Genomic DNA, 26,229 nt, shown 5'->3' on the forward strand with positions numbered 1-26,229 from the left:
GGAGACAGAGGTTGGTGGTAGAGGGTTACATTTTGGATTCAGAAGGCCCACGACAAGTGGTGTGTTGCAAGGTTCAGTCTGGGTCCACTTTTGTTTGTCACTTATGTAAATGATTTGGATGTGAATATAGGAGGCATGGTTAGTAAGTTTGCAGACGACACCAAAATTCGTGGTGTAATGGATAGCAAAGAAGGTTACCTCAGAGTACAACGGGACCAGGATCAGATGGACCGAGGAGTGACAGATGAAGTTTAATTTGGATAAATGTGAGGTGCTGCACTTTGGAAAGGCAAATCAGGCAGGACTTAATGGTAAGTTCCTGGGAAAGTGATGCCAACAAAGAGACCTTGGGTGCAGATTCATAGTTCCTTGAAAGTGAAATTGCAGGTAGAAAGGTAGTAAAGAAGGCATTTGGTACGTTCGCCTATATTGGTCAGTGCAGTGAGTAAAGGAATTGGGAGGCCATGTTGCGGCTACACAGGACACTATTTTAGGCCACTTTTGGAATACTGCATTCTATCCTGGACTCCTTGCTGTAGGAAAGCTGTTGTTAAACTTGAAAGGGTTAGGAAAAGATTTACAAGGATGTTGCCAGGGTAGGAGGATTTGAGCTTTAGGGAGAGGCTGAATAGACTGGTGCTGTTTTCCCTGGATCGTCAGATGCTAAGAGGTAACCTTATAGAAGTTTATAAAATGATGAGGGACATGGATAGGGTGAATACCCCGCGTGATTTCCCCAGGGGAGGGGAGTTCAAAACTGACATTCAGTTGCGTTCAGTTCTGGCTGCCACATTACAAGAAGGATGTGGAGACTTTGGAAAGGGTGCAGAACAGGATGCTGCCTGAAATAGAAGATATGAGCTATAAGGAGATGCAAGAAAAACTGGGGTTGTTTTCTCTGGAGTGGCAGAAGCTGAGAGGAAAGAAGTCTGTACATTTATGAGATGCATAGATGGGGTTGATGGTCAGAATCTTTTTCCCAGAGTTGATATCTCTAAAACTAGGGGGCATGCATTTAAGGTGAGAGGGGGAAAGTTCAAAGGAGATATGAGGGGCAAGTTTAACATGGAGAGTGGTAGGAGTCTGGAATATGCTGTCTGGGATGGTGGATAGGGGCGTTTAAGGGACTTTTAGATAAGCACATGAATATACGATCATTGGAAGGATATGGACCAAGGGCAGGCAGAATGGATTGGTTTAATTTGGCATCATGTTTTGCACAACATCATTGGCTGAAGGGTCCGTTCCTGTGCTATACAATTCTGTGTTCCATGTTAGAGGGCATAGGTTTAAGGTGAGGCAGGAAAGATTTAAAATGGACCTACGGGGCAACCTTTTCGTGCAGAGGGTGGTGTGTGTATGGAATGAGCTGCCAGAGGAGGTGGTGGAGGCTGGTACAATTACAGCATTTAAAATACATATGAATAGGAAGGGTTTAGAGGGATATGGGCCAAATTCTGGCAAATGGGACTCAATTAATTTAGGATATCTGTCAGCATGAACGAGTTGGACTGTAAGGTCTGTTTCCATGCTGTCCACCTCTATGACTCTATTTCACCTGGACCAGATGGACTACACCCCAGAGTTCTGAAGAAGATAGCTGAGGAGATTGTGGGGGTTTTGGTGGTGATCTTTCAGGAATTAATGGAGTCGGGGAGAGTGCTGGAAAATGGCAATGTAACATCCCTGTTTAAGAAGGGAGAGAGACAGAAATCAGGAAGTTATAGGCAGTTAGCCTGACCTCGGTTGTTGGTAAGATTTCAGAGAATCCATTATTAAGGATGAGACTGCAAAGTACTTGGAAAGGTGTGGTAAAATAGGGCTAAAACAGCATGGCTTTCTCAAGGGGAGGTCATGCCTGACAAACCGGTCAGAATTCTTTGAGGACGTAACGAGCAAGTTAGGCAAAGGAGAGCCACTAGACGTGATCTATTTAGATTTTCAGAAGCCTTTGACAAGGTGCCATATAGGAGGCTGCTCTGTAAGATAAGATCCCATGGTGTTAGAGGCAGGGTACTGGCATGAATTGAGGATTGGCTCATTGGCAGAAGTTAGAGAGTGGAGATGAAGGGGTATTTTAGAGGATGGCAGCTGGTGGAGTTTCGCAGGGGCCAGTGTTGGAACCACAACTATTCTCAATATACATTAACGAACTGGATGAAGGAACTGAAGGCATTGTTGCTAAGTTTTCAGATGACACAAAGAAAGGTTGAGGGACATGTAGTGTTGAAGAGGCAGGAGACTGCAGAAGAACTTAGACAGGATAGGAGAGTGAGTGAAATGCCAGATGGAATACAGTGTGGGAAAGTGCGAGATTATGCACTTTGGAAGGAAGAATAGAGGCATAGACTACTTTCTAAAAGGGGAAAGGCTTTGGAAATCTGGAGCACAAAGAGACTTAAGAGAATCCTGAACAAAGATTCCTAAGGTTCAGATGCAGGTTCAATTGACAGTAGAAAAGTAAATATAGTGTTAGCATTCATTTCAAGAGGGCTAGAATACAAGAGCAGTGATGTGCCACTGAAAATTTATAAAAGTCTCTCATCAGACTGGATTTGGAATATGCTAAGCAGTTTTGGACTCTGTATCTAAGCAACAATATTCTGGCCATGGATGGGGTCCAGAGGAGGTTGACAAGAATGATCCCAAGAGTGAACAACTTGAAGAGCAGTTGAGAACTCTGGGTCTGTACTCAATGGAGTTTAGAAGGATGAGAGGGATGTCATTGAAACTTACAGAATACTAGGAGGCCTAAATACAGTGGACATGGAGAAGATGTTTCCATGAGTAAGAGAGACTACAACCTAGGTGCACAGCCTCAAAGTGAAGGGAGAACGCTTTAGAATTGAGATGATGAGGAATTTCTCAGCCAGAGGGTGGTCAATCTGTGGAACTCTTGCTGTAGAAGGTTGTAGAGGCCAAATCATGGAGTGTACTTAAGACAGAGATAGAGAGGTTCTTGATTAGCCATGGGGATCAAAGGTTACAAGGAGAAGGCAGGAGAATGGGGTTGAGAAGTATCATCAGCCACGGCTGAATAGTGGAGCAGACTTGATTTGACGATGGCCTAGTTCTGCTCCTATATCTTATAGTCTCTCTCTGAACATCTTGCCCTATATCTGTCCTTCACAACCTTGGATTTAAAACAAAAACAAAAACAGAAATTGCTTGAGAAACTCAGTAGGTGTGGCAGCATCTGTGGAGAAAAATCAGAGTTGACATTTCCAGTCCAGCGACCCCTTTTCAGAATGCCAGACCTGCTGAGTTTCTCCAACAATGTCTGTTTTGCTTTAAGATCCACAGTTTTTTCTTTTGTTTTGGATTTAAAATTCTTATTCAAATATTTAAATTCTTGGCCTCATCACTCCTTCGTCACTGTAGCCTGAATCCCAATAACCTAGTGAACTTAGCATTCCTATGAATCTGGCCGTAGTGGCAGTCATGCTTTCAGATGTCTAGGCCGTAAGGTTCACAATTTGTTTCTTAAAACTTTCTGTCTACCTGCCTAACTAAAATGCTCCTTAAAACCTACTTTGACCCAAGACTTGGCCACTTTTCTTAATTAATTCTTATATAACATAGCATCAAGACTGATTCAAAATATAATTATAAAGTGAGATAGGGTGCGCACTTTCCTGTATGAACATGGATCATTTGAAAATCATTTAAGATGATTTCATTATCTTAAAATGCCAAGGTTCTGCTGCTCCTCTCTGTACAACCTTAAAAGCCTGAACGGCCTGTTCACATCATGATATCCTGAAGTTAAGTATTGTACCACTTCAGAATGTACAGCAATCATTTGTTTTGGGATTGTTTTACAATTGTATGCTGTTTATTGGCTGTTTTGAAATGTATTCTATTAAATTTTAGTGTTTTCAAGGGGCAGCTTCTCTCCTTGCAACAATTTCTCCATTGTAAAATGGTCAACACAAATTCACATTTAATTAAATTCTCATGATATTTGTAATGTATCTGAATGGTAATGGTCACATCATCGAAGAAAACTGAAATAACTGATCCTCAATTTCAATATTCCTGAGTTTAGTTTTCGCTCACTCCTGGAACAATTTCCATATCACAAAGCTCTCGCCCTGCTTTAGTGTACTATAACTATAAAGGATGCACTGGACAGAAATTATTAGAAACTGTCTCCCCAATGTAATAGAAGGAATTTAAGCAATTGCAGATTTTCTAAACACTGACATGCTGGGATGTCTCAAACCAGAAGTGAACTCTCTCTCACATGATCATAACAATCTCATCCAAAGGTGAGCCTCATCCATTTGAGTGACAAAGCTTATCTGAGTTCAATCCCCAGTTGAGACAATTGTATCAACAACAGTTTGTAGTAAAATATTGCAAGGCACTTTACAGGAGAGTTTGCAAACAGAATTTAACATGGAGGGGATATTAGGCCAGGTTACCAAAACCTGATTTCAAGAAATGTACTGTATTAAAGGAAAGAGTGAAAGAGAGATTATGGAATAATACCCAGAGGCTGGGGTCTTAATAGCTGAATACATTATACATAAATTATGGAACAGTTAAAATCAGGAATGCTCAAGTGACCAGAATTGGAGCAGGGTAAGAATCTTGGAGGATTGTGAGGTTGGAGGAAATTATACTGGTAAGAGTGAAACCATGGAGGGACTTTAAAACAAGGATGTGAATTTTAAAATCAATCAACAGTCAACACAGGTCAGTGAGCAAAGGGCTAATAGTTAAGCAGGATTTGCTGCAAGTGAAGGCACAGCAAAACATCGCACAACCTCAAATTTATGAAGGGTTCAAAGTCGGACTACAGATAGGACAGTTTTCAAATAATTAAGCCTAGAGTGACAGAAGCATAGCTGCGGATTTCAGCAGCAAATGAAACAGGAGTGAGTTGGGCAATAAAATAAGACTGGTAGTCTTAGTCATGGTGGTCAGAGGCTCATCTCTGGATCAGATGTGACACCAAGGTTCCATCAGTCTGATTCAATTTCAAGCTTGAAATTGTCTAATTCTAACTCTGGGGAAAGGCTGAACAGGCTGGAGTTCTCTTCTCTAGGGAAGCGAGCCCACCTGATAATAAGTATCCAAAATAATCAGAAGGTTCGTCAGATAGACATAGAGAAGACCAAAACTGTTGACTGAATTTAAGATAAGCACTGATAGATCCACTTGAAAATTCAGAAGAAATGTCTTTAGCTAAAAGAAGTTAGAATGTAAAACAAACTATCAAGGAGTATCTGATGTGAATAATGTAGATATATTTAAGTAGAATCTGCAAAAGTACATGAGGGAGAAAGGAGTAGATGGAAACGCTGACAGGTGAAGTAAAATGGGAGGGGGCCTACTAGGAGCATAAACACAAATATGAACTAATTGTGTTGAATGATCTAATCCTGTGCTACAAATATTAAGTTACAGACATGCATTCATGCCCTGGCTTATTTAATATTTGCATTTATTCTGTTTTAGTTACGGCAGTGTTAGATTAGGAAGCATGTCAATAACATGGTCAGATTAGCTGAAATGTATTAGGTTTATCCTTAAGAGCATTTTTCCCCTAAAATGTTACTTTTGTTACTGAATGATAGTTCGACTTCATAGTAAATATTTTTGAACATATGCTTTGTGTACTTTTTCTCTTTGCATGCACATTTAATATGTTGTTCAGTCTCCACTGTATAATCTGTAAAAATAGAATGGACATACATAGCTTCCCTCTAAAGCCAGTACTTGCTGCCACCAGGCAATTGTGCTTATAACGTTTTATATTTAACATACAAAACAAGAAACACTCTAGTTAGAAAAAGTCATCTAAATACTTATGCTTCTTTTAAAAAGTGAAGTTACTGTTAAATCCTTTATGATTGTGCAATTGAAACAAGTCTGTGTTGTCACAACTATAGTAAACGTAAAACACTCAGTAAGGTTCATTCCCCTAGAACTGGAGCAAAAATTACAGCATGCACATGTGACAATTCCAACACCTGTGATCTTCTGTTTAGACCCAGTGGTTCTTGCTTCACTCCACACCCCCCGCCCTGTTCTCCCCAAATCCAACTGATATCTATCAGAGGATGACGCAGAAGAACTTCTTCTCTCTGAATGGGTTTTCAGAAGCTGGCAGTGGGGCGATGAGTGGATCATCCCTAAGGTGAGCATCACAGTAAGCCATCAGGTCAGCTGATGCCTTTGATACCTGGAACATGTCAAAGAAAGACCAGTATTAGAAATGGTTTTGCCTGAGTGATGTACTGGGGAGAGAAGATTCTGGCTGAACTGCTCTCATTATCATAGTTTTTCTTTTATTTGTTCTTGGTATATAAGCCTTTGCTGGGCTAATTAAATTTAAACTGCTGGAGTCCATCTGGTATAGGTATGCCCATCTTCCTTTGAATGAATTCCAGAGGAGTTGGTGGTGCAGTGGTAATGTCAGTGGACTAGCAATCCAAAACCCCAGGCAAATGTTCTGGGCACACAGAATTGAATCTCACAATGGCAGGTGAAAATAATAAACACCACCTACGAGAGAGAGCTAGCCTAATTACAACATGCAACCATTGTTTATTCACATGAAATCCTATCTAGCTCACTAATTTCCTAAATGTGAGGAAATTTGTTGTCCTTACCTGGTCTGGCCTACATGTGACTCCAGACCCACTTCAATGTAGTTTACTGTGGACTGGCATCTGGGTAATTAGAACACCCACAACCCTCTGAGGTAGATCATTTGAAAGGTTAATGATCTGTTGATAAAGAAATTTCACTTCATATCAGTCCTAAACAATTAGCTCCTTATCCTGAGACCGTGCCACTTTGTTCAGAATCTTGCATGGTTTAATAAGATCGTCTCTCATTTTTCTAAACTTTTAAGGTCCAATTTGTTCAGCCTCATCATAGGCAACCCTCTAATTTCAGGAATCAATCTAGGGAACCTTTGCCTGTCATGTCTCCTAGGCAAGTATAAGTTTTCTTAGAGAGATCACAACATCCTGATAGTACTTCAGATATGGTCTCACCAAAACTCTATATAGTTTAGCAATTTATTCTTGTATTCCAGTCCCCTTGCAATCAAGGCTAACATGCTATTTGCCTTTTCAATTTCTTGCTGTAGCTCCATGTTAATTTTGTGTGTCTTGTACAGGTACACTAATGTCCTTCTGAACATTGACATTTAGAAGTATCATGCCTTTAAAAGTACACTCTGATTTTCTATTCTTACTACCAAATTGAGTAACCTCACACTTCACTATGTTATACACTATCTATCACCTTGTTGCCCAGTCACTCACCCTGTCTATATATACATTTGCAGTTACTAAGTCTTCCTTGCAGCTTACATTTCTACCTAACTTTGTGTCATCAGCAAACCTGAATGCATCACTCTTGGTTTTTTTCATCTGAGATGTTAATTTCATTTGTAATATCTAGAACCCTAACTCTGCTCCTTGCGATGCTCCACTAGTCACAGCCTCACAAATTGAAAATACTTTGGTTATTTCTACTTTCTGCTTCTTGACCATTCACCAATCCTCTATTCATGGTAATCTATCACCCTCAGTTCCATGAGACCTTATTTTCTAAATTAAAGTTTTCATGTGGCATCTTAATTTTTCTTTGGAAATCCAAGTATACTACAATTACTGGTCCAAAAAGAAAAAATGAACGCTGGAGATCTGGAACAAAAACAGAAATAACTGGAGAAGGGTTCTGCGGAAGGGTCACTGGACCTGAAATGTTGACTCTGTTTTCTCTCTATGGATGCTGCAAGACCTACTGAGTTTCTCCAGCTATTTCTGTTTTTGTTTTGTAATTCTAAGTTATTTTACATGTATCCTAATTATTACATCCTCTAAGAAAACTCTAACAAATTTGCCAAACAGGAGTTTTGTTTTAAAAAATCGTATTGACTTGTTCTCATCGTACTATTCTTTATTGAATTGTTAATAGCTTCCAGCACTTTCTAGAAGATGTTGTCAGGCTAACTGGCCTATAGTTTTCTGCTTTCTCACACTCTGCTTTCCTAAATAGATCTGCTGAGATTGTTCTAGAATGTAGAGAATTATATAAATTCATAGCCAATACATCCATTGTCTTTGCAACAATATATTGTAGAATTCTGGGATGTAGACCTTGGGGAATGAGGTCCTGTGGATTTTTCAGATTTTAATCTCCCAAGTTTCTCCAGCACTTCTGTATAGTATAACCTAGGATTTCTCAATTCTTTTAGTCCCTTAGTTTGTCTCTCTGTAACCATATACACTGGGATATTATTTTTATCTCCTACTGTAAAGACAGACTCAAAATATTAGTTAAATGTCTCTGCCATTTCCTTATTCCCATGACAATTCATAACAAATATTAGCTATTCTTTATTACCGTCTGTCTTCATATTCCTGCCTAATCTCATATTCTGCATTTTCCCCTTATATCAACTTTTCTGGATTCTAAAATACTCCCAAGTCCTCAGACTTCCCACTATTCTTTCTGACATTATATACAATACTTAAAATATAATACCACACTTAGAGATAGTAAGAACTGCCAATGCTGGAGTCAGAGATAACACAGTGTGGAGCTGCAGGAGCACAGCAGGCCAGGCAGCATCAGAGGAGCAGGGAAGTTGACGTTTCGGATCAGGTTCCTTCTTCAGAAATGGGGGAGGCGGAAGGGAGCTCCGAAATAAATAGAGAGAGGAGTGGTGGGGCTGAGGAAGGTAGGTGGGATGGTGTTAGGTGAGTGCAGGTAGGCAGTGGGGGGAATTGGTCAGTGAGGTGGGAGGGACGGATAGGTGGGAGAGAAGATGGACAGGTTGTGTCAGGCCAAGGAGGCAGGGATGAGAGGGAGGGTTGATCATAGGATGAGGCCAGGGGTGGGAGGTTTTGAAACTGGTAAAGTCCACATTGAGACCATTAGTTTGTAGGGTCCCAAGGCGGAATATGAGGTGCTGCTCCTCCAGTTTCCAGGTGGCGTCATTGTGAGGAGGTCAAGGATGGACATGTCACCCAGGTAGTGGGAGGGGGAGTTGAAATGGTTCACAACCAGAAGGCATTGTCGTTTGTCGCGAGTAGAGCATAGGTGCTCTACAATGTGGTCTCCGAGCCTCCGGTTGGTCTCACTGATGTAGAGGACGCCACATTGAGAGCAGCGGATGCAATAGACCACGTTGACAGATGTGCAGGTGAACCTCTGTCTGATGTGAAAGGTTTGTTTGGTGCCTTGGATGGAGGTGAGGGGGGTGGTGTAGGGGCAGATGTAGCACTTCTCACAGTTGCAGGGAAAGGTGCCGGGGTGGTGGGGCTAGTGGGGAGTGTGGAGTGGATGAGGAAGTCAAGGAGGGAGCAGTCCCTACAGAAAGCAGATGGGGTGGGGAGGGAAATATATCTTTGGTCGTGGGGTCGGATTGCAGGTGGTGGAAGTGGCGGAAAATGATATGTTGGATACGGAGGTTAGTGGAGTGATACGTGAGGACAAGGGAGATTCTGCCTTTGTTTTTGTTGCAGGGAGGGGATGTGAGGGCAGAGGTGCAGGAAACGCAAGAAATGCGGTCGAGAGCATTTTCGACCACCGAAGGGGGAAAGTTGCAGTCCTTGAAATAAGAGGACATCTGAGATGTTCAGGCATGGAACGCCCCATCTTGGCAGCAGATGTAGTGGAGGCGGAGGAATTGGGAGTAAGGGATCGCATTCTTGCAGGAAGGTGGGTGAGAGGAGGTGTAGTCTAGGTAGCTGTGGGAGTCGGTGGGCTTGAAATAGATGTCAGTTTCAAGGCGGTCACCAGAGATGGAGACGGAGAGGTCCAGGAAAGAGAGAGAGGTATCAGAGATGGTCCAGGTGAACTTGAGGTTGGGGTGAAAAGTGTTAGTAAAGTTGATGAACTGTTCAAGCTCCTCATGGTACCACACTTAATTGCCTTAGTAGATCACAGATGGATCTCTCTTGCTATATTTTTATTAAACATGAATTGTTGCGTACTGTTTTTTCAGTACTGTACCATTTAGTTTATTCACTCAATGAACCTTACCTAGCGCTTTCCTCATATCTACTTAATTGGCTATATTTACATTTAAGATTCTTGTTTGAGATTTCAGCATGTCATTTTTCATTAGTATTGAATTCAGTCGTACTATCATTATTTCCTAGCTCTCTTATTATAAGATTAAAAGATTTCTGGGGGTCCTTGATGCCACAACTGGTCTCATGGATACAACAGTTGGTCAGATGCTATCTTGATGTCAAGAACAGTCACTCTTGCCTCATCTCGAGTCTATCTCTTCTGCCCGCATTTAGGTGAAGACTGTGAAGAGGTCAAATGCCAAATGGTCCTCGCAGAATGATGAGCAAGTTATGATGCTGGATTGCATTTGTCTGATTTTGTGGACAAGTCATACATGGGCAACTTTCTATATTGCCTGGTTCATGCCAATATTACAGCAATACATCGTAGTTTGGCTATGAGCTAAGCTAGTTCTGTAGCACACAGTCTTTAATACTGCAGCCAGAATATCATCAGGGTTCATAATCATTGCAGTATCCTGGGCAATCAACCATTTCTTGATCTTGCAATCAAATTAACTGTGATGGTGGGGACCTCAAGAAGAGGCTAAGATAGATCAACCACTTGGCACTTCTAACTGAAGATTTTTGCAAACACTACAGCCTCATCTTTTGCCTGATTTGTTGGATTGGGGATGTTCGTGGGGTCCCTTCTCCTGTTAATTGTCCACTGCCATTCTTAACTGAATATGGGAGCGCTGCAGAGCTTTGACCTGATCTGGTTATATGGGATCACTTAGCCATTGCTGTAACATGCTGCTTTGCATCTGTGCAGGTCTATTTTTGCTACTTCACGTTTATGCAGGTCTATGTTGTGGCTTTGTCAGGTTGGCATCTCATTTTTAGACATGCATAATGCAGCTTTTGGTGTGCTCTCCAACATTCCTCATTAATGCAGTGTTGGTCCCCTGGCTTATGCCGGATCAGGAAGTTGCAGGTTTTGTTTTAATACAAATCTGCTATTGATGGTCTGTAGCATGTCGTGGATGCCATATTTAAGCCGTTACATATGTTCCCAATCTGTCACATTTAGAAGTATTGCACTGCAAAACAATTGAGGATGTCTTCAGTGTTCAAGACTTTATGGGCATTTCCACCATTACTGCATGAACAGATGAGTTTCTGACAGCTAGATTGTTGAGATTGAGACATGTAGTTTTTCTCCCTCTTATTGGTTCACTCACCACCAATCTTGAAGGACTCAACCAGCATGGTCAGTACTGGTGCTGCTGAGCCACTCTTGTTTAGAAAAATTGAAGACCTCCAACTAGTATACATTCTGTGCCTTTACTGCTCTTAGTACTTCTCCCAAGTAGTGTTCAGTATGGAGAGGCATTGAATCACCAAGAGAGGAGATAAGTTAGGAGATGGAGGGCACACTACAGCCTGCATTTATGTAACTGGAACAATACTCAAAAGGCTAAATTATCAGAACAGGTTGCCATTTGGCTGCATTCTCTTGCATTTCAAAGTGATCATAGTGAGTGTTTGAAGCATAATAGGATTTAATAGGAACTGATCCCTCTGATGGAGAATCCATAACAGGGGGCACAAACTTAAACTTGAAGCCAGGCTATGAAGGGCATTGTCAGAAAGCACTTCTTCACACAAACAGTCGTAGAAATCCAGTGAAGCACATAGTAACAAATATTAGGTGGACGTAGATGGTTAAATGGAAACACATAAGGCTCATGAAATTTAATGGAGAGAAGTGTCAAGTGATATATTTTAGGAGAAAAAAGACAAGAGACAATACAAATAAAATTGTACAATTTCAAAGTGGGTGCATGAACATGGAAACCTGGGAGTTCAAATACCTCTTTGAAGATGACAGGAAAAGTTGAGAAGGCTGTTAAAAATCATAAAGGATCCTAAGATTTATAAATAGAGGCATGGATTACATAAGTAAGAAAGTGATACTGAATTTTGATAAATTATTTGTTAGGTCTCAGCTGGCATATTTTGTCCAATCTGAGCATCGCACTTTAGGAAGGATATGAAGGCCTTGGAGAAGGTGCAGAAGGTATCTAAGACATTGGTAGCCAGTAATGAGAGAATAAATTATATGGAGAAACTAGAGTCGTTTTACTTGAAACAAAGAAGCTCAAGGGACAATCAAAAAAAGATTCAAAATTGAAGGGTCTTTGGGTGAGAAAGTAGAGGGAACACAAGGGTAGACAAATTCAAGGTATTTTGTAATGAAACAGAGGTGAATGGGAAAGAAATATAATATTTGTACATCAAATTGTGAAGTTCTGGAATGTAATTCCTGACAGGGTGATGAAAGCAGAATTTAATCATAATGTTCAAAACGGAATTGGAAGTACCATTAAGGAGAAATAATTGCATGGCTATGGAAGATTAAAAACAGAATGCAACTAATTGGATAACTCTTTCCAAGTGCCAAGAAGGGATGAAGAGCTAAACACCTCTCATGTTGCATGCTTCCTTTCCTCATTGATGTGGAAGCTCTCTGATTAGCTGTTCAACAGGGGTACAGCCACACACAAGCCCTTAAGACTAAATCAGCCATTTCTGCAGCTGAGATATCAGCTCCTCCCAACCCCAATGGGAATAAGGGGGGCACAAATTAGCAAAAAGCTGACATCAGTCTCTCAAATCAGAGCAGACACAATCCATTCCCTGGTTAATACAGACTCCACAGTTTCATCTTGGCCTTGACAGCCTTCATGAAGCAGTGTTGCCAGATTGAATGGAGTACGCCAGCTAAGGCATGATCAGCAATTTATAAATATTTAGTATAACTTTCTTACTTTTATAGTTCAAAATATATGAGGCAATCCAAACTACATTGACAGTCTGGCAATTCTTTCTGCATCTTTTTAGCAATCAACATGTATATATTCCCCATTTTTGAAAGTCAAAAATCACTGCTGATTTGCAGGATAAACAACTTGTGTTATGTAGCATCTTTAAAGCATTCTAAGTGACTATGCAGAAACATAATTAGATACAAATTGAGATGAAACCTACTAAGAAGATATTTGAACAGCTGATCAAAAGATTGTACAAAGCTTCAGATTGCCTCAAAACAGGAGAGATAAACAGAAGGATTTACGGAAGGAATTCCAGAATTTGGGCATCTTAGTAGTGGTAGCCAAATGCAAGGATACCATTTATGGAAATGAGGGTCATGCAAAATCTTGGAAAGTTGGATTGAACAAAGGCAGTCACAGAATTAGGGAGGGGCAAGGCTGTGCATAGATTTGAACACAAGGACAACATTTCACATTTCAGGCATTGTTACATCGATGCCAATTTGTAAAACTGCCACACTGATAGCATCAGGTTCTTTATTCATTCACAGGATGTGGGCAGCACTGGTTGGACCAGCACTTATTGCCCATCCTATCTTGAAAAGATGGTGATAAGCTAGTCGGTGTCAGATAGAATTAGCTTTTTGTTGGGCATCATTCACAAAAAAATTATTTTGTTTTCACTACAGCATTAAGAAAAATACAGGGTATGATAAATATGATTTGTTGATGAGCTGTCAGAGTACTCATAGTTGGGAAAGATTGGGAATTGTCGATTTAAAAAGCCTGTGTGAAATCCTGGGAGCTTCCCTATAATTATGCTGGAAGCTTCTGTGATGGTAGGAAAACCTTCTAATCAAAACCATCATTTCCCTGAAAAGATGCAGCTTTGTGTGTTGCATGTTCAAAGTGTCTATATGCAACTACCCTGTTCTGATCCCTATTGTCATCTGATAATAAGAGTCTGTCAACTCCTAGTGAGAGCAAATCAAACGCAGCCAGAATACTGAAGGACGTGTCAAACATGCAAGTAAAAAACTATCACAGGCAATGTAGAATTCTGGCAGTGCAAAAGCATCTAATTAAGATGTTTACTGCTCTTTTTGGGGAGTTTCAAAATTGTAAAGATAAGCGCTGGCTGTATAATCTCTTTATTTAGCCATAAGAACTAAAAGACAGTCATTTTCAAACAACCAGGGCAGGTTAATGAGGCAAAAAAAGTGTGCTGAAGTGGTTTCAATTTTTTGAAATTATTTTCTCTCACTTTTCAGTGCCTGGTGGGTGTACCATTATATTAACATGTCTGTATTCAACCATAGCTTAGTGTAAGATATATAGTGTTAAAGAATACAGTAATATATCATTAAGTGCTGTGTCATTATCATCCAAATGAGACATGGAAAGACCGTATGATTCACTGGTACTCCTCTGCTTCGCAGTCTAGTATTTTTTTTCTCTACCTGTGTTGAGTTGCCAACCCTCCAGGATTGTCCTGTAGTTAAACATTAACCTGTTGGATACTGAACAAAAAGGAGAAAACTAATATGGGTATCCCGAAAGTTGCTTTCAATTTTCCATTGAATATTATTTCTTTTAGTTGTAGCGTTACTGGAGATGGAGGGCACAAAGACACTTCAGAGAGCAGTTGAGTACAGAAAGTTGTGTGATAAAATCTTCAGGAATGACATCAGCTTGGGTTGATGTCAATGTTTACCCTTGGCCTAAAGAGGTTTAACTGGTAATTCTTGATATTAACAACTATTTGCTGTTAGTTAGAACTGATTTCATGGACATTGTGCTCTAAGTAGGAAGCTGAGGATGCAGAAAAAGGGTACAATGGGTACTTGACATGTTTCCAGAAGCTGGGAGAAGGTGATAAGGAAGGAGATTTCATTGGTCAAGATTGGAATGGGTGAGTGCAATATAATAACAAAGAACTGCTGATGATGAGAAGCAAGAATTAAAGTGGATGAATGAAAGATTTTTGTAGATACATCTTAACATGCAAAAAATACCAAACAGGAAAAGACTAGCTGTTCCAAGCAGCCTGTCCAAACTGATATCTCATTAACAGTTTCAAGAGATTTGAGAATTCTATAGATTCTGGAACAGTTCCAGCAGATAGGAGCATGGAACACCACCATTTTTAAAAGAAAGAAAGCGAGAAAATAGGCAATTATAGGCTAGTTGGCCTAACATCAGTAATGGGAAAATGCTGATGCTATTATAAACTATGTCATAACAGGACACAGAAAATACCAACAAAATTTCGCAAATTCAGTGTGGATTTATGAAAGGGAAACCATGCCGAATAAGCCTGTAGTTTCTTGAGGATATAACTAGTAAAATAGATTAAGGAAAACCAGTAGATGTGGTGTATTTGGATTTTCAGAAAACTTGTGATAAATATCCAGAGGGGAGGTTAATGTGCAAAATCAAAGCACAATTGATTGATGGTAATATATTGGTGTGGATTCAAAATTAGAAAGCATGCAGGAAACAGAAACAACGAGTAAGTGAGTCTTTCTCTGAGCAGAAGGCAGTGACAAGTTGGGTACTGCAGGGATTCGTGCTTGATCCCCAAGTATTCACAATATCAACAATTGGATAAGGCAATCAAATGTAATTTTTCAAGTTTGTTGATGACACAAAACTGGATGGGATTGAGAGTGGTGAGAATAATGTAAAGTGACTTCAAGGTGATTTAGAATGTTGAGTGAGCAAGCAAATGCACTGCGTACCATAAAATGTTGATGAGTGTTAAGTTGTTCACTTTGATAAAAGAAACAGACCACAGTATTATTTAAGTGGTAGTAGTGTGGGAAAGGTTTATGTATAAAGGCACCCAAAGAATCCCCCTCGTCCTCACGTACCACCCCACCAACCTCCGGATCCAACGCATCATCCTCCGACACTTCCGCCATCTGCAATCCGACCCCACCACCAAAGACATCTTTCCCTCCCCACCTTTATCTGCTTTCCGGAGGGACAACTCTCTCCGTGACTCCCTCGTCCGCTCCACACTCCCCTCCAGCTCCACCACACCCGGCACTTTTCCCTGCAACCGCAGGAAGTGCTACACCTGCCCCCATACCTCCTCCCTCACCCCCATCCCAGGCCCCAAGAAGACTTTCCACATCAAGCAGATGTTCACCTGCACATCTGCCAATGTGGTATACTGCATCCGCTGTACCCGGTGTGGCTTCCTCTACATCGGGGAAACCAAGCGGAGACTCAGGGACCGCTTTGCAGAACACCTACGCTCGGTTCGCAACAAACAACTGCACCTCCCAGTCGCGAACCATTTCAACTCCCCCTCCCATTCCTCAGACGACATGTCCATCCTGGGCCTCCTGCAGTGCCACAACGATGCCACCCGAAGGTTGCAGGAACAGCAACTCATATTCCGCTTGGGAACCCTGCAGCCCAATGGTATCAATGTGGATTTCACAAGTTTCAAAATCTCCCCTCCTGCTACCGCATCCCAAAACCAGTCCAGCTCGTCCCTGCCTCCCTAACCTGTTCTTCCTCCCACCTATCCCCTGCTCCCACCTCAAGCCGCACCTCCATCTCCTACCGACCAACCTCATCCCGCCCCCTTGACCTGTCCGTCCTCCCTGGACTGACCTATCCCCTTCCTAACTCCCTACCTACACTCACCTTTACTGGCTCCATCCCCGCCTCTTCGACCTGTTTGTTTCCTCTCCACCTATCCTCTCCTCTATCCCTCTTCTATCCGCCTCCCACTCTCTCCCTATTTATTTCAAAACCCCCTTCCCCTCCCTCTTTTCTGATGAAGGGTCTAGGCCCGAAACGTCAGCCTCTCTGCTCCTATGATGCTGCTTGGCCTGCTGTGTTCATCCAGCCCTGCACCTTGTTGTCTCGGATTCTCCAGCATCTGCAGTTCCTACTATCACTGACTTTACGGGTACTTTTTAACAGCCTGTTCAGATGTGTTATGAGAGACCTCTGGAGCAGGTGGGACTTAAATCCGGGCCTTCTGACTCAAAAGGTAGGGAAACTCCCGCTATGCCATAAGAGCCCCTCCTGGGAGTCCTTGTACACTGGTCACTGAAAGCAAATGTGCAAGTAGAGAAAGCAGTTGGAAAGGCAAATGGTGTGCTGCAAGAGGGTTGAATATAAGAACAGGCCTGACTGCAGCTGTATAGGACCTTGGTGAAACCACACCTGTAGTAAAGTGTGCACGTTTGGTCTCCTGACCAAAGAAAAGATACAATTGCCATTGAGAGTGTTCAGCAAATGTTCATCAGATTGATGTTTGACCTGGCAGAATTGTTATGTGAGAATACATTGAGTTAACTTGTCCTGTATTCATTGAAGTTTAGAAAAAATGAGAGGGCATCTAATTGAAACAAATAAAATTTTGATGGGGCTGGACACATTGAATGCAGGAATGATATTTCCCTTGGCTGGGCAGTCCAGAACATGGGGTCACTGTCTCAGCATATGGGATAGGCCATTTCAGACTGCAATCAGGAGAGGTTTTTTTCATTCACAGGGTAGCAAGAAATGGAATTCTCTACCGCTGAAGGCTGTGGAGATGAAGTCATTGAATATATTTGAAAAATAATCAGATAGATTTCTACAGGCTAAATGTGTCAAGGGTTATAAGTAGAGATCAGGAGCATGGCGTCAAACTTGAGGAATAGGTATGATAATGTTGAATGATAGAGTAGGCTTGATTGACTGAATGGCCCACTCCTGCTTCTATGTTTCTAATGGGAGCAGTGAAAAAGCAATTCAGAAACTCCAGACACTTATGAGCAACAAATCTGAAACCTTCCTCTTCAAACTGTCTAGGTGACTGAGATTAGTCCAGGAGATTACATTGTTCATGGTTTGGACCGTCTAGTGTTCTCCTTTGGTATAATCCAGTCTCCACCCTAGTTAAAAATAAGTCCAATTCTCAAAGTTCTTGGTTTGTATATGAAGCTGGAAGAGATCACACTGAAACAGCAAGGCCATGGTAAGTTTTGGAAGTGAAGAAAAACCTTTTAATCTTGATTCTCAGAAGTGAAACAAAAGTTAAAGAATACTCTTTGGAAATGAACATACTAATCATCCTGGAGCTCCATTTTGAAGAAAATAAGACCACTATGTGTCATTTAGTGTTTATTCCTTCAGGGTTATCTTTGCAATCAACTCTGGTATAATGATCCCACATATCATTCATCTAAAGCAAACAAAATAAGGGTGATGCTCCCTTTTACTTTCAAAAGGCCTCAGAACTGTTACCTTTCTAAAATTGGCCAACTATGAACCTTCAGGAAATACCACTTACCTTCATTCTTTCCATGCAGGCTTCCATCTTCAGCTGTTCTACTGCTTTTCTGGCCTGAGAAATACTGGCTGTGCTGTTGTTCGACATTTCCTGTCACTGTAAACCTTCAAATCAAATCACATGTCCTGAAGTTCAAGGGATGTAAAGTATTGAGATGTCAATCTAAATTGCATTCTTTGAGATAATACCATATGAAAGTGAATACTGTTATTTATGTTTAGTAGCACAGAACTTAAATATTGCTGAAAAATGACACTTTAATGCTTTCTGTCTTGCACTCATCATGATGTTTTGCAAGAATTCATATGCTGAATGAGAAAGGAGAGTGCAAGTTGACTCTGATTGACAGAAATATTACCATAGAGAAGGCACAGATTAATGCTTATTGACAGTTAACAGCCAAGGTTGTTGATTTGCTCGCCGAGCTGGCTTGTTCTCGTTCAGACGTTTCGTCGCCATGCTAGGTGACATTATCATTGGAGCCTCCGATGAAGCAATGTTATTTTACTCCGCTTGGAATTTACACTGTCTGGTCCGTTATGGTGAGTAGTGTCATTTCCGGTTTTGATCTGTATGGGTTTGTATATGGGGTCCAATTCTATATGTTTGTTGATTGCATTAGGGTGGAGAACCATGCCTCTCGGAATTCCCGTGGGTGTCTATGTTTGGGTTGGTCTACTATGGTTACCTTGTCCCAGGTAAACTGATGGCCTTCATTGTCTGAGTGTACCAATATTAAGGAGAGTTCATCGTGCCATTTTGCTGCTAGTTGATGTTCATATATTCTGATGGCTAGTCTCCTTTCTGTCTGTCTGATGTAATGTTTGTGGCAGTCATTGCATGATATTTTGTAAACCACGTTGGTTCTGCATGTTGTGGGAATGGGGTCTTTAATTCTTGTAAGTAGAGTGGCTGTGGTCTTGTGGGTTACCATGACTCCTAGTGGTCTTAGGAGTCTTGTTGTCAGTTCCTATATGTTTTTGATGTAGGGCAGTGTGACCAGTGTGTTAGGGTGTACTGTGTCCTTCTGTTTTGTAGGCATCTGTGGATGAAGTTGCGGGGATATCCGTTCATAGCAAGGTGCTCTTCCTCTTTCCTGTGCAGTTCTGGAGTGTTGCAGTGTGTCCTGGCCCATTTAAATAGTGTCCTAATGCAGCTTTGTTTGTGGACGTTGGGGTGGTTGCTGAGGAAGTTGAGGATTTAATCAGCGTGGGTTGCTTTTCTGTATACTGAGGTTTGGAACTCCCCATTGGTCATACGCACAACTCTAACATCCAGAAACAGAAGTTGATTGTTGTTTTCTTCTTCCCTTGTGAATTTAATCCCTGCAAACATGCTGTTGATGAGGTGTTGGGTCTCTTCTAATTTGTTGCGTTTAATAACGAAAAATGTGTCGTCTACGTACCGGATCCACAGTTTAGGTTGAATGTGGGGGAACTCATCAACAGCATATTCACAGGGATTAAATTCACTAGGAAAGAAGAATACAACAATCAACTTCCGTTTCTGGATGTTACAGTTGTGCGTGTGACCAATGGGGAGTTCCAAACCTCAGTTTATAGAAAAGCAACCCACACTGATCAAATCCTCAACTTCCACATCAACCATCGTAAAACAAAGCTGCATTAGGACACTATTTAAATGGGTCACAATTCACTGCAATACTCCGGAACTACGCAGGAAAGAGGAAGAGCACCTATATAAAATCTTTGCTATGAACAGATATCCCCGCAACTTCATCTGCAGATTCCTACAAAATAGACAACAATAGGAGGACACAGTATGCCCTAACACACTGGCCACACTGCTCTACATTAAGAACATATCAGAATTGACAACAAGACTCCTAAGACCACTAGGAATCATGGTAGCCCACAAGCCCACAGCCACTCTATGACAAACACTTACAAGGATTAAAGACCCCATTTCCATAACATGCAGAACCAACGTGGTTTACAAAATACCATGCAATGACTGCCACAAACAATATATCAAACAGACACTCAGGAGCTACAGATCTTTGCCAAAACTTTAAAGTTAACAGCCAAGCTTTGTTTAAATTTTAAACCAGGCAGGTTGACTAATTGGTCAGGGTATTATGCTAAGAACAGAACCAGTGAGAATCTGTCACCTATTTTGTTAAGTTGAAACAGTTGCAATGCCTGTACATGTTCTTTCTGTCAGCAAAGAACAGGGCTTTGTGTATTAATATTTGTAGCTTCTAGTTTACAAAAGGGTACTACACTGATTGACAATGCTAAATTCGTTGTCAGAATAATTCGTTGCGCATTCAGGATTATGCAACAAATGTTGTCCCGTTGCAGAATCACATTTAATATTAAGACTGTGCTGTGAGTTTTACAAGTGCAGATTGTTATTTAGTTTACAGTTTTCAGAAGCAAAATCATGTTGGATCAGGGATTAGCTGATGCGCTGGATTATTGCAGTGTACTTTCCCAGTTTTCAAAGTGATTGGTTCAAAGTCTCCCACTTCTGCTGAATCCAAAGGTGTGTGGTTCATTTCCTTCTCAGGGATCCTGGTGAGTGTAAACTGAAGTTCAAGTTCTGAATTGTGTATTGATAACTAATGAGATTTTTCATATTCATTAGGTGTGGTTCACCTCTCTGCTGTGATCATACAGTTGGTGAAAATGCATAAAACAGAGTGTTTTTCAGAAGTCCATATCAATTGGATTAAAAGGTGGTTACATCAAGTGTAAGGAGTAACTCAGTATGTCAGACTTATAAGTATGTGAATCTTAAGACTATTTTGCAGCAATTTTCAAGGGATGGGTGAAGATACAAAGTTGTCAACTATATGAAACAATTTTACTGATTCTTTACATAATACATTCAGAGAAGAATAGCATCATTATAATCAGCTTGAATTTTACAGCAGTGCAATTCTACCTTGAGGGTCACCCCAAAACTTGCAAAAATTTCCTTCAAGTTTGCTCCTGTTCCATTGTTGAACTTTGCTGAAAGAATGGTTAAGCTACTTACATGGCTAACCAGAAAAATACTAGATTGCAATAATTATGCTTGACCTATAGTGGTACATATTAACACAAGTGTAAAATTATCATGTAAATTTAATACAAGGTTTGGATTTGAACTCCTCTCTCTAGATTAGAGTCCAGTAAAATAACTATTACACTATGAATAGGAGCATAAAGTGCAAAAGTAAACAAGTATATCTACATACCAATTTTTAAGATAAATTGTCTGCACTTTTTAGACTGGTTATAGAAAAGATTTGAAAGCTGACACAAATGTACAAGAACATGCCTGAGATGGAAAATTAAGGAGGAAAATACATGATATACCATGCATTGGGGTTGTTTCTACTGGAGCAGCAATGATTTGTGAGATTAGAAAGAAATTTATTATTCTGTAGGGTTTTGAAAGGATGCATTGCGGAAGAATATTTTCTTAGGTCAGGGTAACAGGAAAATTTTTTGACCTAGGAAGGTTGCAGCAAAAATGCTTTATCACAAAGAATATTTGTGACATAGGCCAATGCATATTTAAAAGTGAAAAACAGCAAGGCACTGGACAAAGAGTTTTTAGGTCAGATTTAGATTTCTTGGAAAATAAAGCAAACATGTAGACAATGGGCTGAAAGGCCTCTTTCACTTGACCACCAGTTCAAGTTTCTTGCAGCCTATGTGGATGAAAGCAGGGTCTGCAAGGTGTATCAAAGAACTTGCCATGGCTCAGGAAACCACTCAATCAGAGGGAGTTAATCCAAATGTAGTGATATTAGGGGACAGTATAATCAGGAAGATAAACTTGGTAACTGAGAACAAGAATCTAGAAGGTGGTTCTGCCTGCTTGGTGCCAGGGTTTGGGTTGTCTGGTCTGGGCTTGAGAGAAACATACAGTGGGAGGATAGGAATCCACTTGTTGTAGTCCGTCGTAGGTGCCAATGATGTATGAAGGACTAGGAAAGAGGTTCTGCTTAAAAAGTATGCATGGCTATGGACTAGATTAAGATAACAAAACCTCAGAGGTAACAATCTCTACATTATTACCTGATCCACAAGCAAACAGGAGTTCAGAAAATTGAGGGCTGTTGAGGTGCAGTGGCTGTGTGCCTACCTCTGAACGAGGAGCTGCTGGTTCAAATCTCACCTACTCTAGAGGCAGTTCATAACATCCCTGGACAGGTTGATTAAAAATAACTAATATGAGAATTAAATGCATGGCTCAAAGATTGATGTGGGAGAAAAGCATTTTGATTCATGAACCACTGGCAAGAGTAATGGGGACAGTGGGACCTGTACCGTTTCTTCATCTGAACTGTGCTGGGACAAGTGTTCAGGTGAGTCATAGATCTAGGCTGGTAGTTACACGACTACTGCAAAACTAGTCAGAGGAAAGGGACAAAGTGAAGAAAGATGTGATAAATTTGAGAAAGGACAAAACAAGAGAGCAAGATAACAAGAAGTAACAAAAATATTATTGTTTGAATGTGGCAGGAATGGGCAGAGTATAAGAATGTGCCAGCAAATAAGGCTAGAGGTTGTGAAGGCAACAAGAAGAAAGAAGTAAGGAACTCTTATCATAATATGAGCATACAAACATATGAATTAGGAGCAGGAGTTGGCCACTTTTTCCCTCAAACCAGATCCACCATTCAATAAGAACACTGCTGGTCTGATTACAACCTCAAATCCATCTTCCCACCTATTCTTGACAGCCTTTTACCCCCTTGCTTCACAGGAATCTACCTACCTTTGCCTTAAATATATTCAAGGGCCATGCTTCCACCATATTTTCAGGAAAAGAATTCCAAAAACCTATGACCCTCAGAAAAAAACTTTTCCTAATCTGTTTTAAATAAGAGACCCCGATTTTTAAACAGTAACCCCTTGTACTTTATTCTCCAATATAGGAAACCTCTTCTCCATACCTACTCTATCAAAGAACTAAACTAAAGAAAACTGTGTCTGTCTTCAATGAGCAAGTTAAATTAATCACCCTGGAATACTGAAGAACCACGGGCTAGTGAAGTACTGAAAAAAGTATTTGTAAAAAAGTATTGAAGAAATTAATGGGACTGAAACTTGAAAAATCTCCTGGATCTATCATAGGATCCCTACAGTTTGGAAACAGGCCTTTCAGCCCAACAAGTCCACAGCAACTCTCAGAGCATCCCACCCAGACCCACCCCCCTATAACCCACATCCCTCAACACTACGGGCAATTTTTCATGGCCAATCCACCTCGCCTGCACATTTTTGGACTGTGGGAGGAAACTGGAGCACCCGGAGGAAATCCATGCAGACACAGGGAGAATGTGCAAACTCCACACAGACAGTCACCTAAGGGTGGAATCGAGCCTGGGTCCCTGGCGCTGTGAGGCAGCAGTGCGAACCACTGAGCCACCGTGTCACCATGGACCTGATGATCTATATTCCAGAGTGTTGAAAGAAGTGGCTGTAGAATTAAATATAGTGTTCATCTTTCACATTCTACTAATTCTGGAATTGTTCATGTGGTTTGAGAAGCAGCAAATGTAACCTCACAATTTAAATAAAAAAGAATGAGGGGGAAAGATAACAGGGATCTATAGACCTGTTAGCCTTACATCAGGAGCAAGGATAATGCTCACATCTTTGATTAAAGATGTGGCAACTGAAACCTTTTGAAATAATGATAGGATAAGACAGAAATCAACATGAAGTTATGAAAGTGAAATCATGTTTGACAAACTGACTTTTTTTGAGGATATAACTTGCAGAATTGATGAGGGAGATTTGGTAAATGTGGTATATTTGATTTTTAGAAGGTTTTTGTTAATGTCCCGCATAGAACATGATTAAGTGATTTTAGTACACGTGGGATTGGGTGACATCCCGGCATGGATTGAGAATTAGTTAACAGGGAGAAGATGAACAGTAGGAATAAATGAGTCATTCTCAGGTTGACAAGCTGTGACTAGTGGGGTACAGCAAGGATGCTTGAGCCCTAGCTATTCACAGTCCAATCACAATGTTTTAGATGTGGGGACTAAATGTAATATTTCCAAGTTTGCTGATGACATGAAACTGGGTAGGAATTTTGTAAGGAGGATCTAGAGACCAAATGGCCCACTCCTGCTCCTATTTCGTATGGTTGGTGCAACCAGAGCATTCCTACAGTGTGGAAGCAGGCCATTCAGCCCATCGAGTCCACACTGATCCTCCAAAGAGCATCCCACCCAGTTCCAATCCCGTAACCCTACATTTCCCATGGCTAACCCATTTAGCCTGCACATCCCTGGAGACCTGAGGGTGGAGTCGAACCCAGGTCCCTAGTGCTGTGAGACAGCAATGCTAATAACTGAGCCACTGTGCTGCCCCAGCGAAGTTGAGGTTGTACATTTCCCAACCCCCTGAGAAGAGAAGAGAATACAAAAAAACCTGCTTCCCTTCATCTTCAAAGCCGAGGTCAGATGCAGAACAGATTTTTCACTTTGATAACATAATCAAGTAATTCTGCTAATTGCTGATGTGACTCATCTTGCAGAAGTATGACATATGAGTGCTATTTTTCTCTGGAGATGGCGAGAAAGAAGATGTAAGTCATTGAACTGGTTTTTCTCCCATCAGTATCTGCATACAGATGTTATTGTGGAGCTGGAACTCTCAACCATGAACCATATCAAGGATGCCACAGTAGTGAAGTTCAAAATAAATAGTCAAATTTCAGAGATAGTAGGAACTGCAGATGCTGGAGAATCTGAGATAACAAGGTGTAGAGCTGGATGAACACAGCAGGCCAAGCAGCATCATAGGAGCAGGAAGGCTGACGTTTCGGGCCTAGACCCTTCATCAGAAATGGGGGAGGGGAAGGGGTTCTGAAATAAACAGGGAGAGAGGGGGAGGCGGATAGAAGATGGATAGAGGAGAAGATAGGTGGAGAGGAAACAGACAGGTCAAAGAGGTGGGGATGGAGCCAGTAAAGGGGAGTGTAGGTGGGGAGTTAGGGAGGCAATAGGTCAGTCCAGGGAGGACGGACAGGTCAAGGGGGCGGGATGAGGTTAGTAGGTAGGAGATGGGGGTGGGGCGTGAGGTGGGAGGAGGGGATAGGTGGGAGGAAGAACAGGTTAGGGAGGCAGGGACGAGCTGGGCTGGTTTTGGGATGCGGTAGGGGGAGGGGAGATTTTGAAGCTTGTGAAATCCACATTGATACCGTTGGGCTGCAGGATTCCCAAGCGGAATATGAGTTGCTGTTCCTGCAACCTTTGGGTGGCATCGTTGTGGCACTGCAGGAAGCCCAGGATGGACATGTCGTCTGAGGAATGGGAGGGGGAGTTGAAATGGTTTGCAACTGGGAGGTGCAGTTGTTTATTGCGAACCGAGCGTAGGTGTTCTGCAAAGTGGTCCCCAAGCCTCCGCTTGGTTTCCCCGATGTAGAGGAGGCCACAACGGGTACAGCGGATGCAGTATACCACATTAGCAGATGTGCAGGTAAACATCTGCTTGATGTGGAAAGTCTTCTTGGGACCTGGGATGGGGGTGAGGGAGGAGGTGTGGGGAACAATCCCTCTTCCGTACCTACACTGGCCCTAAACCCCACCACTTCCTTCGTTACATTGATGACTGTATCGGCGCCACCTCGTGCTCCCACGAGGAGCTTGAACAGTTCATCCACTTCACCAACACCTTCCACCCCAACCTTAAGTTCACCTGGGCCATCTCTAATACCTCTCTCTCCTTCCTGGACCTCTCTGTCTCCATCTCGGGCAACCACCTAGAAACCAATATCCATTTCAAGCCCACCGACTCCCACAGCTACCAAGAATACATCTCCTCCCACCCACCTTCCTGCAAAAATGCCATCCCCTATTCCCAATTCCTTCGCCTCCGCCGCATCTGCTCCCAGGATGAGGCATTCCACTCCCGTACATCTCAGATGTCCTCGTTTTTCAAGGACCGCAACTTCCCTCCCTCAGTGGTCGAGAACGCCCTCGACCGTGTCTCCCACATTTCCTGCAACTCATCCCTCACACCCCGTCCCCGCAATAACAACCAAAAAAGAATCCCCCTTGTCCTCACGTACCGCCCCACCAACCTCCGGATCCAACGCATCATCCTCCAACACTTCTGCCATC

General features: G+C 41.7%; 1 protein-coding gene and 1 long non-coding RNA gene across 2 annotated transcripts in view; one reads left to right on the forward strand and one right to left on the reverse strand.

The window, feature by feature from the left end:
• The window catches only part of LOC125483217, a 29,106-nt gene extending 5,802 nt beyond the window's left edge, over positions 1-23,304 (forward strand). Inside the window, exons 2-3 of the long non-coding RNA XR_007262182.1 lie at positions 6,000-6,148; positions 23,026-23,304. This is a non-coding gene — a long non-coding RNA (uncharacterized LOC125483217). The remainder of the gene's footprint in view (positions 1-5,999; positions 6,149-23,025) is intronic.
• LOC109922157 (guanine nucleotide-binding protein G(I)/G(S)/G(O) subunit gamma-4) overlaps positions 5,396-26,229 on the reverse strand; it is a 32,469-nt gene continuing 11,635 nt past the window's right edge. Inside the window, exons 2-3 of the mRNA XM_020522276.2 lie at positions 18,129-18,232; positions 5,396-6,193 (exon numbers count right to left, since the gene is read on the reverse strand). Coding sequence (XP_020377865.1) covers positions 6,065-6,193; positions 18,129-18,215 — 216 coding nt within the window. The 5' untranslated portion in view covers positions 18,216-18,232 and the 3' untranslated portion in view covers positions 5,396-6,064. The remainder of the gene's footprint in view (positions 6,194-18,128; positions 18,233-26,229) is intronic.

The sequence above is a fragment of the Rhincodon typus genome, chromosome 5 (assembly GCF_021869965.1).
Source record: "Rhincodon typus isolate 14 chromosome 5, sRhiTyp1.1, whole genome shotgun sequence".
Lineage (NCBI taxonomy): Eukaryota > Metazoa > Chordata > Chondrichthyes > Orectolobiformes > Rhincodontidae > Rhincodon > Rhincodon typus.